Raw genomic sequence first — 13,560 nt, 5'->3', positions numbered from 1 at the left:
ATTAGCAAGTTTTCTTTTATATATATATATATTTATTTATTTATTTAATTTTTTTTAATTTATTTAATTTTTTTTATTTGAGCTTTTGACATCCTTCTTCCTCCGTGCAAAGAAAGCTCCGGCCACCAAATTTATCCGCTCGGTGACGGCTGTTGAGCGCATTCGAGAGTGATCGGTTCCTGGTGCTCCTGCTTTGTGCTGCATCCTCCCTCTCCTCTCTCTTTAGCCCTTTCTCTTTTGTTTACGGTCGCCGCTCCGTTTTCCACCAGAGATCCGCGATGGGTCGGCCTCCGCACGGCGGAGGTCCCGTCTTCCGATTCACTCAGAACGAGGTACATGGAAACATCTCTGTGCTCTCTCTTCCTTGCTATTGCGAATCCCTCGCCTTCAAATTTCTGTGATATTTTTTTTTAGCGGTGGTATTTTAGGGTTTTGTTTCCGTGCCTGCGGATGAATTTTCGTTATAGGAGATTGTTGGTTTCAATTCGATGGGAGACTCAAGACTGGAAGTTTTTCGCTTTTTTTTTTCTTCTTCTAGTCTGATTTAGTTTCCTCGCGCTAACCATTTTCCGCACAGATTGGCTGCTAGGAGTCATCAATGACGATACCTTGCAAAAATCTAGAAACGAAGAGCGAATAAGTAACCTCGTTGTCTTAAATTAGAGTGTAGGGATGATAATCTTGTGATAATCCATGGACGAGGTGGAAAAGAAGCGAATGGAAAACAAGGAACGAAAACCTAGATTCCGTTCTGAAATACTTAATTTTTGGTTTGCTTGGAGAGAAAAAGGGTAACACTGAAAATCAGGAAAGAAAGAAGATCATCGAAAAAAAGAAATAAATATGGTCAATTGAGACTTGAGAGTAGAAGATCATGGAAGATTTTTTTTGTTCTCACTTTGCCTCCCAATTTTGGGATTTCTTTTTAATCTTTTTTCAAAATTGGAAGGTAAAGTCAGAAGAATAAATTCTTCCCTAATCTTCTACTCTCCTCCTAGTACATCAGTCACTTCGGTTCACTAATGTTAAACACAGAGTAAGTTGGTATATGCAGGAGTATGCTAATGTAGGTGACTGCTATTATTTAATGGTGTCATAGCGGTCTTAGAATTTTGTATTTAACCAGTAATTGTGCATGCTGTTCTTTGGTGATCTTATTGGAGAACTTAATTGTGAGTGGCTGAGCGCCATTTATTAGAATAATGCAAAGGACATCCCGGTTTGGGCACTTTTCAACACTTAATTGGTAGTTAAACTTAGCTAAGTTTGAGAGAATCTTGGACTAGGAGGACTTGTTTCTTAGTTTTGTGCTATTAGTGCCATCAACTAACCCATTTCATAAATAACAAGTAGATCAATTTTAAAACTAGTTAGTATCAGTTTTCTGATTAGCAAAGTGGATATTGCAAAGAATAACAAATTTCAATGTTTAGAAGATGCTTCATGGTTCATATTGGTTCTCATTCCCAATTGTGAACTTTGACTATGTAACTTGATTCGATTTGAGCCTTTTTATTGTATTCTCATATCTACTTGAGTACCTGGCACTACCATTGCTACATATGTTGTTTAACACCTCAATTGTAAACTATGTTAGTGTTAGTATATCAGTGATCTAAATCACGTTTTGAAGAATGTAGTAGTGATAAGCCTTGCATAAATTTTACTTGAGGATAATTGAGATTGACACAATTAGATGATGTTAATGATGTTTCTTTTCCAAATTAATTACTGAATGATTACCATCCATTTATATTATTTCCATTACTAATGGCATATGTATCTCCTATAATTGCTCATCGTCCTAGTTTGCAATTATTTTCCTGGAAATGCTGCACTTTTTTATATATGTATTCAATTTTCCTTTGGGAAATCATATGCCTACTATGCTTACTGTTGGAAACAGTTCAATGTTCTAATTAATACTTAATTATGACAACTAATACAATCATCAATCGCCAATGAGTGATAGGCATATACCATATAACTCAATCTACTATGTGATCTAATGAAATTTGGTGGTGACTGATTTAAGGTTTCGGAGATGGAATCGTGCTTACAAGAAATAAATAATGCAATACCACCTCGTGAAATTATGTGTGCACTCGCCGACAAATTTAGGTATGTTTGTGTGTCAATTTCTGGTCAACCTTCACAGAGAATTTTCTTAGTATTTTTGCTGTTTGAAGTCAATCCTCTGAGCGAGCTGGGAAGATTGTCGTGCAACCGAAGCAGGTTTACTACCTCTACATGCTGCTACTGAGATGTCACCTTCTTGAACTTTTGTTAACAGTAGAGATGTTATAGGTATGGAATTGGTTCCAGAATAGGAGATATGCACAGAGAGCAAAATTGAGCAAGGCACCTGCGAAGTTAACCATTTTGCCAATGCATCGAGAAGAATCACTTCCTTTTACAAATGTGTCTACTCCTATTTCTACTCCTGGTACTTCCCTTTGGTTTACTGTTTTTTCTTTCTACCTGTTGTGTCTCTCTTTTCTTGTTTTCATCTTTTAGGAAGGCTATATTTATTTACAAATTGATAACTTGCTTAAGAGTAGCAATTATTGATTATTTTCCCCTAAGTCTGTTCACATGGCGAAGTTCTGTTGGAAGAATTGAGAAATTGGCCCTCCATGCTAGTAATCTAAATATTAAACAAGATCCTAGGTCTGCTTGGCCCCTGGGCCTAGTCCCACATGGTTGGTAGGAAGATAATGGCCATGATCAAGTACCAAGGGCACCCCAGCTAACTGCCCTGGTAAATTTATATTAGATTTAACTCTCCCTTGCTTACATGGTATCATAACCTCCTATATTGACCAATCAAACATGTACCAAGTGACCATGTTAGTTGGCTGCATGGGATAATCGAACCCTCCTAAGATGCTTAACTATCAAGGGATTTTGCACCTTGCTTCACCCTCTTGGGGAGCAAGGTCTGCACCCTTGCTTCACCCTCTTGGAAATGTATCAAGGGACCTCCACCTAACTGACTTGTAACTTTGTTTGGTCGATTTCTATATTTGGATATCATTTCTCACTATCCTCTCCCACATTAAATGATCCCTTTATTTTGTCATCTAGGACGGAGTTCAACAGATAATGCTCTGGTGGAATTCGAAGCAAAGTCCGCTAGAGATGGGGCATGGTGAGAATACTTCCTTACCTCAGATTTTATTGCTACAGCTTGCAAGGAAATAACCTATGTCTATATCCAATTTTCTCTTCATAAATTCATTGAATAAGCTAGTTTATATGCTTAATATTCCTTTTTATGTTTGACTACTTGCAAGCTTTCTTACCTGTTATATTTGTCTAGGGATACAATTTTGGCAGGCCAAGTAAATCCCACCTGTTTTTTTTTTAATTAAATCAGTCTGTTTGAAAGATTTAACGTCAACTAGAATAGGACACCTTATAATGTAGGGCATGAGGTGAAAGTTTACAAATCATGAGGAACCTTAAGAATACAACTTCATCCAAGGAACTGGAATGGAGAATATAAGAAACAATGCTGAAATATATGCAAAAACACCTTTCAAGTTGCATCTAAACTAAAATGTGATTAACATAAATTAACCACACAAGATTGGGTTCATCTAGACTTATGTCAGGAATCAATTCCTTACAAGTAAATCTCGCAATTACAAAACTCTTGAAACCGTACTTCAAATAGTAAATGGAGAAGGCAAAGGATGGTAGAAGAGTGAAGAGGCAAGCCAACTACTCTTGTTTACATATGCACGCTCAAAGCACCTATGCCATATGGTGCTAGCCAACTACTCTTGTTTACATATGCACGCTCAAAGCACCTATGCCATATGGTGCTAGCCAACTACTCTTGTTTATTATTATCCTGGTCAAAATTTTCTGTTTCTTGTAGGATTTAGAAATACAAGAGCTCTTGGGTAAATTCTTCTAACCTAGGCCTTTTCTTGGCAAATTACCTTACAATCAGATTCCATTCTTAAATGTTATATGATAATTCTCCTTTTATTTCCACATAGAATCTAATAGTGACTTCATATGCAGGTATGATGTTTCAACCTTTCTTTCCTATAGAATGCTTGAAACTGGTGATCCGGTAAATTATATTCAAATTCCACTTCTACTTTGCTGTGCTCCAGTCTTGTTGTTACATTAGTATTTGATGCAATGCTTGTTAATATCATTCTTTCAGTTTGCATTTATGGCAAGCAACTTCTTGAAATCAGAAAATAATTTTGGTCCAATTGATGATACGTCATAGTAGATACCTGATAGTATAAATGTAGGGAACTTTCATTTTGTCTAATTCATAGTATTCACTTCTCCAGGAAGTTCGTGTTCGGTTCTCGGGATTTGGTGTGGAAGAGGATGAGTGGATTAATGTACGCAGATATGTTAGACAGCGTTCCCTTCCATGTGAGGCTGCTGAATGTGTTGCTGTACTTCCGGGAGACCTTATCCTTTGCTTTCAGGTGACTTCCCATGTTGGTTTTCTAAATTACTTTGCCCACTGGTGATTTTTAACTGATGGTGAGCATTCTGAACATAAAATGTGAATATCAAAATAGTACTTAGGAGAATAGCACATCTTGAATTGTTAGATCCATACTTGTGAATCATTGATCTTGAAGTATAATGGATTTCAGTTCTGTGTTTCTGTTTTCACATTATCAAATCCTGGGGCAGTCTCTTCTTTTGTTTGTCTTTGACTGGATGACTGAATATAAGTCTAGTTAAGTGCCGTTTTAGCTTCTTAATAAATTAGGCCATGCTTACAAGCATCACTCTGGTTGGAACATAAATTTCTCTTTGAGGACTTTCTTTCATTTGGGTGAAAAGTGTTATGATCTCACCATTCATTCTCTTGATCTGTATATTTATGCAGCACAAATTTTACTAAAATTTGAATTTAATAGTTTTGGCAGCAGTTACCTGACCTTTTTATCTAGACCAACTCCAAACTATGTACACATTTTGGCTTCCTTTATTGCCCATTATGTATTGAAACTTTAACATCAATGGTCAATTAAGGGCATACATATGTTATTATAATTTAGTCAATTAGCGTAGTATCCTTACCATCCAATTAAAGTATGTCATGTGACTCATGTCTACATGGTGGAAGACCAAGTTTGAGACATTATTAAAAATAAAAAAAATAAAAAATAGTTTAATTGATTTTTTCATATGACAATTATATAAAATATTTTAAATCTAGATATGAACTTTTTTTCTGTTTCCATGTTCAGTCAGAGGTTTGAAGAACCTATTATTTGCTATCTCTTGCATTAGTTGCAATGCAACGTAAAAGTTCTTCATCTGCAATTTAATGTTTCTAAAAAAAATTATTTTACTGTTTATTATTTGATTATTACATTTCTCGGCTGGTGTTTTCAGGAAGGTAAAGAACAGGCTCTTTACTTTGATGCTCATGTTCTTGATGTACAAAGACGAAGGCACGATGTACGAGGATGCAGGTGTAGATTCCTTGTTCGTTATGATCATGACCAATCCGAGGTACCGTATGTATAATTTTCTATCTTTGACTTTGTTATGTATGAGCAAGTAAATGGAAAAACTCAAGATGATAACAAAATTTTCTATGATCATTTTTTTAGATCACAAATGAACATATTTTAGCTGCTGTTTTTCTTGTCGAATTACTTTTTGATGCCTGAAGCAATTTGTAATTTCATTTTGTTTTCCCCCAGGAAATAGTTCCACTGAGAAAAATATGTAGGCGCCCAGAAACTGATTACCGTCTGCAGGTGCTGCAAGCTTCAAAATTATCTGGCCCCATTGATCTACAAGCCACAGCAACAGACAGCTGGTCGATTCCTAAGGATTTGGCTTCGCAAAGGAACGGGAAGCAGCGCAAGCTAATGGATGTCAACACCGACGAGGTAACAATGGTCTCCCTTCCTCCTTCAAAGGATTTGATTAGCTCCCATGGCAATAGTCCAGCAGCAGCAACTGTTGATAATAGCAGCAGCACCCCTGTGAAGGTTGTAACTGAGGAGGCTGCAGTGAACAACCAGAGCATGGAGTCCCAACCAGAAGGAAATACCTAGTCTGATGGTTGATGTAGGATGAACACAAAGTAAAAAAACTCATTTGCTTTATTTCATTGTTGGTGAATCAACATTTCAGTTTAGTCAGGCTTAATACCAGAGCTCTAGGTTGGAAAATGCCTTAGTTAAATTTAAGTTCGTCGAAATTGGAAATGTAACCCACATTCGATAGTTCTACTACCTCAGAATGATCTATTATCTTTCCATCAAGCATTTGATCTGAACGATTGTATACGTTTTTTTTTTCTCCCGCTAACGAAAGACGTATGCATCTGCAAGTCTTCAAAAGTCACCAATGAAAACGAAAAAAAGGTAGAATCCCCTTTATGCCTGTACAACTTGCCTCAATAATTCCTCCATTATTTCCAAGCACCTTTTCCGTTCCACTACTGATCGGAATCTCCTATCCTGCTCAATAGCGGCTCACAAAAGAGACGAGCATCTTACTCCTAAACGTTGATTTGCGTTCAAGGAATCCTGATCATTCTTCCTTCACATCCTATTCATGCTTCTGTGTCACAGCACCGTCCTCCAGTCCTGTCCTGTCCTGCTCTATAAATTGTAGTGGATGCAATGCAAGATCCAGAAGCAAATTTCCCTGCGTGTAATTCGGTATGGCCTCCATGAAAGCAGAGAAGCCAGTGGCTTCATCCCCAGCTCCTAAGGTTCAGCTCAAGCCTGCAGGCACCAAACCTGCAGCCACCACGAACAGGAGGCCACAGGAACCAAAGAAGGTCCATTCACATCCTACTTCTTCTTTATTATTTATTGCAAACCCTAGTTCACTGGAAAATGTATATGACCATCCCTATGTATGTTGCAGGCCGCAAATACTACTCCCAAGGCAACTCAGCCAGCAAAGTCAAAGTGAACGAGCTCCTGCGTATGTCGTTATGGGGCATAAGTATAGTAGTTATGGAATAAGGAGTATGTAATGTTGTCATGGTTGGCTTGGGACATATAATTACACTCAGTGATGATACTTGATCAATGTTTATTGAAAATATAGTATAAAATAAAATATTAATCAAAGAAATTGTCTTGTTGGAGACAAGTCAACGATTACTATATAGTAACGCAAAGGTACCATCCTTTTGTGCCACTGTTCTAATTGGTGACTCAATATACCATAAGTCCTTTTTAACTTAGAGCTACGAAAAGAACTTCCAAAAGATACAGGTTGAATAAAAGACACATCTTTTAATAAATAGATAAAATATGATGCCAGATAATAATAATATATAGAGTTTTTTTTCATACTCTTCTTCGGTGTAAGAAAGTTCAAGATGAATAGATCAAAATCACAGCTTGTAAAGGTAAAAATATTTTGTAAAACTTAAACTGACGGGATTTTTTTTTCTCCATTTAATACTTAGATTCTCTCCATTTGAAATTTGAGCATTTTACTATAACAAGATATATAATGAGAATGGATGAAAAGGCCCATGTTTACTGAAAGAGATTTCAATTTTTTTAGCTCTAAAATACCATTGGAATTATTATTTCTTAATAAATAATTAAAAAAAAACAGTGTAAGCTAAATTTTTTTTTTTTTGAACACGTGGAAGTTTGGCATGTTTAACTAGGGTGTCTTAAAGTTTAGAATAATGTGCTGTTATAATTTTAACCTTGCAAAATAATTACGGTCTTAAAAATTTATATAAAAAGACTGTAAATTGATTTATAAATATGTTTAACAGTACAAACAGAAGCTTAGGAGTAAATGAAGTGGTGTAGTTTGGATTTTTTAACTAGGGATGATTTTTGAAAATTCTAAATATTATTGTAGATCGAAGCTGGGATTTGTTTTGCATTGAGATGTGGTCCATTTGATGTTGCTGCATTTTCAGATATGTAAGGTTTTCCACTTGCAATGGCAGACATGCTTGGATGTTTCCCTTGAGGTCTGCCCATCTTGACAATATCAGCCATGGAAATATGTGCCGACTTCCCCAACCAATTGTTTTGCAGGCCAGATGAAGACTGAACGGATGTTGAAATTACATTAGAAAAGTTGGCTGCATGCAGTGGGATTCCCATGGAAGCAGAAGTGCTGCAAGGAAACAAAGCCACAAATAAGAGATCACAGAGATTCCAAATAACCTAAACATTATTGATCCAACAAGCTAAGCAGAACATCACAGGATATGATATCATGATAATCTAGAACATATACTTCTGCAGTAAAATCACAATGCTAACAGACTGCACAAGTTGATCTAAAGCTATCTTCAAAAAGTTATTTGAAAAATCATACTGGGGCATATTTCAACACAAGTGACGAGCATGGCTATCAATTAATTGGCAACCTAAATAGTTAGGCATCTCTTAGATAAAACTGGTTAGCTACTCCTCATATGGATCATAATAAACAAGTGCAATAGCGGTATAAGACATGCAACAAGGAATTTCTTCATTCCAACAAGTCATTCAACAAGCCACTTAACTACAATGATTTATGTAGATTATAAAATGAGAAAACATAGTTAAGATGGTATGAACATCTTAAAAAAAAATATTTTTAATTACACAAGAACATAAGAGTTACAGTTGAAAGGAGGAGAAGAAGACCAAAGAAAATTTTAGTGACCGTTACAAAGTAATTTAAGAGATTTGGATATGCAACAATAGAGCCATGGATGCACTTCAATGGAGGGACAATATTCATGTAGTCAACCCTGACATAGGATCTCATGAAAAGTCTGCACTTTAACAAGCAAAATATTGAAGAGAGGAATAAGATGAAAATAGATAAAGTCCAATACCTCAGGATAGTCATCTCCATCAAATTTTTGCATTTTGAGCAAAAGGACTCTAGTTGTCTTGATGAAATTCTTCAAACCCTAAATCAGTGGAATACAACTTGAAAGATTAGTATCGCGGCCCGGTCGAGGGCACACAGTTGAGGTTGAGAGCATGTGGCTTGTTGTGCCCAAAGGATGCCCACATATCTCCACAATGACATGATATTGTCCACTTTAGGCCTAGACCCTCATGACTTTGCTCTTGGGCTATTCCCAAAAGGCCTCATGCCAATGGAGATATCTTGCATTCTTTTAACCCCATGATCTTTACCAAATCTTTCCAATGTGGGACTTTGATTGAACCCCAACAATCCTCCCCTCAAACGAAGGACCACAATTACTCTCATGGTCCGGGCCTCCCCGCGAGCATCTAGTCATCCTGACCTGTTCTAGGCCTCCCCGCAAGCATTCGCGCCCGGTCATCTTGACATACTCCGGGCCTACCTGCGAGCATCCGGTCACCCTGACCTACTTGCCTCACCGCAAGTACCCGGTCACCCTGACCTGCTCTAGGCCTCCCCGCAAGTACTCGGTCACCCTGACTTGCTTCGGGCCTCCCCGTGAGCATCCGGTCACCCTGACCTACTTGCTTCCGCACAAGTATCCGATCACCCTGACCTGCTTCGGGGCCTTTCCTACAAGCATCTGATCATCCTAACTTGCTCCGGGCCCACCCTCAACTTCGTTCAAGGTCACCCCATATGGCATCTGGTCTGAACCATGGCTCTGATACCATTTGTTGAGCTCAAAGGATGTCCACATATCTCCACAATGACATGATATTATCCACTTTGGGCCTAAACCCTCATGGCTTTGCTCTTGGGCTCTTCCCAAAAGGCCTCATGCCAATGGAGATATCTTGCATCCTTTTAACCCCATGATCTTTACCAAATCTTTCCAATGTGAGACTTTGATTGAACCCCAACATGACTGATGTCGCACTCTGCCTTGTGACCTCGCGACCTCGCTACCTCGCTGCGAGGCAGCTGCGGGCATGACGAGGTCGCGCCTTTGTTGTCCTGTCGACAGATTGGGGGGAAGCGGGATAGGAGAGAGGCCTGTCTACCTGAGGAAAAATCACATGAGTAGATCGGAGATCGGGAGAGAAGATCGCCCGAGGAAAGTCGCGATGGAAGGAATTGGGAAAGTTAGATTGGCTGCAGTTTTTTTTTTTTTGTTAAATCTCAGGGAGGAATTCGCACCTTAGGTCTCCACTTGGCTACACCCCTAGCGTCGTCCATGGCGGAAGACCACGAACAAGTACCACCGGACCAAGGTTGTGTGGATGCGGCGGGTGTCAAACGAGGAAGAGAAGAAGATTAGGGAAAGAGGAGAAAACCGTTTTTATTTTATTAAAATAAAATAAAATTATAATTATCTAATAAAATTCTTTCTAATTTATATAAATTAAAAACAGAATTTTATCTGTTTAATTTTTTTAAAAACAGATTTTATAGACAAATATAATTTTGTATCAAATTTCATTTTTAATCTGTTTTTATTTTTGTTTATAAAAATATATTTATAAATTTATTTCTAATTCATTTTAAATTCTGTCTTAATTTTTTATTCGTATATTATATTTTATTTATGTGAAACAGAATATTAATTCTGTTGCAAATCCGTCTCTAATATATTAAAATCTAAAACAGATTTCAATTCCGTTTTAAAAATCTGTCTAATCTAAAACAGATTTCAATTCCGTTTTAAAAATCTGTCTTTGAAACCTTGTTTTCTTGTAGTGAAAATAGGATAACCAAACAGGGGTGATAAAATATAACTTACAGGACAGGACGGGAATAAATATTTTAAGGATATTTATGAATAGCTTATGAAAATATGTGCTTTATGTAATAGTATAACAGGTTGACTTGCTTGGCGGGAAGAATGTTTCTAGACTCTTCTGCAGGTACTAGACGACAAAAAAGGCACATCTGGGGTAGAAAAGAGATTCCTTAAAAGCCATTTTCTGTAAGTACGTGGCTTACGTCATCTCATAACAAACTCTAACAAACCGGGGTCCACTTCATGACTACGGAGGTTATATGAAGTGGTATAAAAAGAGAAATCCTCTCTGTTGGCCAGGTATGCTCACGTTGATGCTCGCACTCACAACCCTAATTTTCAACTACTGTTCATCTTCTCCTTTCTTCCACACCGAGAGAGATCACTAACTTGAGTGTCGAAGGGCCTAGCCAGAGATTCCCACCCTGGTCTTAGGTCACTAACGATAGTGTTGGTTGATCTCTTGTACGTAGGAAGCCTTGGAAGCTCCAGATCTCTGTTTTCTTCATCAAAGATTTCCTCTCGTCTCTAGAGCTTCGAACGAGGAGGGCATTCTGTGATTTTGTTCTCTTAGATCCGCTTTGGGTTTTTCGGATTGGTATTCTACAGGTATTATTCTTCATCAGCAGTAGGTTTTTCTCCCAGCTTTCCGTTTTGTCAGGGTTCTCAGACAGGATCAAATTTGGCGCCGTCTGTGGGAACTTCACCTGAATCTGAGGCTGCAAGATGGAAGACACTGGAAAATCAAACTTACTCACCATTAGTCGCGAAGACTTGGATTTCCTCATCAACACTCATGTACAGAAGGCTTTACAACAACAACAGCAACAACAATAAGCCCATACTGGAGCTACTCTGCCATTAGCTCATAATCTGGCTATCTCGACTACTGAGCACCGAAGGGGAAAAGAGTCGGAAGAAGAAGATCATGCATATTTCCCTCCGGCCACTGCTTCTCCAACTAGGCGTCCTCGAACCTTCCTTCGTACTCCTTTGGAACAAGGAGGACGAAGGCCTATATTCCAGGAATCCTTTGGCGAGGCGCCAGACAAAGAGAAGCGTAAAGTTAAGATGATGGTAGCTAGTGATAGCTCGCCGGAAAGAGTTATCTCTCCATTCTCTCAAAGTGTACTGGATGATCTACTTCCCAAGCGGTATCAAAATCTTCAGATCGGCGAGTACACTGGAACTACAGATCCAGATGATCATTTGTTAAAATTTGATAATGTAGCATTATTACAATAATTTTTCGATGGAGTAAAGTGTCGGATGTTTCTTACAACGCTTGGAGGAGCTGCTCAATGCTGGTTTAAGAGATTGCCTGAGAATTCTATTCGAAAATTCAAAGTTTTCAAGAAGGTTTTCTTGCATCATTTTTCTAGCAACAAGAGGTATCACAAAACTCCCTGGAGCTTATTCTCAATTAAATAGGGATCTAAAGAGTTCATCAGAGCCTATATTAAGAGATTCAATCAGGTTATCGATGTACCCAATGCTACTATCGAGATATTGGTGAGTGTCTTCTCTCAAGGCCTGAATGATAATGATTTCTTTAAGGATCTGGTAAGAAATCCTCCTGCCAACTTTGACTCATTAATCGAACGTGCTACTGAATTCATTAATGTTGAAGAAGCTCAAGCCGCCCGTCGAAAAGAAGGTACTACTTCTTCTCCTACCCTGTTAAGGAGAAGACTCCTGCTCCCGTTCCTCCACCGAGGGGACCTCGAGTAGTTCACCCACCCCATTGGCATACAGAGTATCGTCCACAAGCAGTGCAACATGTGGAGATACAGCAAGAAGCACCAAGGAGATGATGCACTTATCACAAGACTAGCAGTCATTACACAGAAGACTGTTTTGTTTTGAAAAACAAAAGAGCAAATAGGGATCGATATCTGAAACAAAATTACTATCGGCAATAATATCCTAGGCAGCAAAGTCCGCTCAAGTTAGAATATCGTCCGGTCGAGCCTCAACAAGGTGTGTTACCAACCTCGGTCGGTACGATCCACGTGCCTGAGAAGACTCAGCCTGAGGTCACGACCGCTCAGCAAGAAGAGAATAGAAGCAATGCCGCCCGGGGAAATATTAATATGATCGCGGGTGGGCCCATTGATGGAGACTCCAATAGGGCCAGAAAAGCACATGCACGAAGACTTGAAATCCATGCCGTAGGGTGCAACATGGAGAGAGCAACCGGTCTAGAGATCAGTTTCGGGCCCAAAGATCTTGAGGGGGTAGAAATACCCCATGATGATGCGTTAATAATCAAGGCTGTGATAGCCAATTATACTATTTCTCATACCTTTATAGATACTGGTAGCTCTATGAATATTATCTTCAAAAAAGCTTTTGATCAACTGCAGATTGACCTGAGCGAACTTCAACAGATGGTGACCCCTTTATACGGATTCACTGATAATGAAGTACAACCGCTTGGCCAGATAAAATTGGCCATATCTCTAGGGGAGGAGCCTCTCATGAGAACAAGAAGATCCTACTTTATGGTGGTGGATGCCCCCTCCTCCTATAATGTGATACTGGGTCGGTCGACCTTAAATGAGTTTAGGGCGGTCGTTTCTACTTTTTGTCAGAAGATTAAATTTCCTGTCGATGACCAGTTCGGGGAAGTGCGGGGCGATCAGAAGGCAACCAGTAAATGTTATGTAGAGATCATCTGGACCGAGGCTAACGCCGCTCGAAAAATTCAAAGAATGGAGGTCAATGTCATTCAAGAGAAGTCACCTGTTCTGGTTTATGAAGAAAAGGAAAAGGTCCAGATACAGACCGGTCGACCTGAAGCCACTACCTATGTCGCGACCAATCTTGAGCCTGGGCTGAAAATCGAGCTGGTTCAATGCCTGAAGAAGAATAATGATGTCTTCACGTGGACGCCTAAAGAAGTCACA

The 13,560-nt window shown here is 38.7% G+C and overlaps 1 protein-coding gene across 1 annotated transcript; it reads left to right on the top strand.

Moving 5' to 3' along the window:
* The first annotated feature begins 74 nt into the window (after positions 1-74).
* LOC122023835 (protein SAWADEE HOMEODOMAIN HOMOLOG 2-like) lies at positions 75-7,130 on the top strand. The gene is made up of 10 exons (XM_042582212.1): positions 75-332; positions 2,036-2,121; positions 2,190-2,235; positions 2,308-2,446; positions 3,088-3,151; positions 4,036-4,087; positions 4,320-4,463; positions 5,389-5,508; positions 5,703-6,796; positions 6,886-7,130. The coding sequence occupies exons 1-9, from the start codon at positions 279-281 to the stop codon at positions 6,060-6,062; spliced, it is 1,065 nt and encodes a 354-aa protein (XP_042438146.1). The 5' UTR covers positions 75-278; the 3' UTR covers positions 6,063-6,796; positions 6,886-7,130.
* The last annotated feature ends 6,430 nt before the right edge of the window (positions 7,131-13,560 follow it).

The sequence above is a fragment of the Zingiber officinale genome, chromosome 9B, assembly GCF_018446385.1.
Source record: "Zingiber officinale cultivar Zhangliang chromosome 9B, Zo_v1.1, whole genome shotgun sequence".
Lineage (NCBI taxonomy): Eukaryota > Viridiplantae > Streptophyta > Magnoliopsida > Zingiberales > Zingiberaceae > Zingiber > Zingiber officinale.
The sequence above is the reverse complement of the archived record's forward strand: the minus strand, read 5'-3'. Positions and strand labels throughout refer to the sequence as shown.

Excerpts from the sequence above, each read along its gene's own strand:
- LOC122023835 (XM_042582212.1), top strand. The coding sequence starts at position 279 with ATGGGTCGGCCTCCGCACGGCGGAGGTCCCGTCTTCCGATTCACTCAG. Across the intron at positions 4,464-5,388 it reads ACCTTATCCTTTGCTTTCAG|GAAGGTAAAGAACAGGCTCT; the intron begins GTGACTTCCCAT and ends TGGTGTTTTCAG. Across the intron at positions 5,509-5,702 it reads ATGATCATGACCAATCCGAG|GAAATAGTTCCACTGAGAAA; the intron begins GTACCGTATGTA and ends GTTTTCCCCCAG.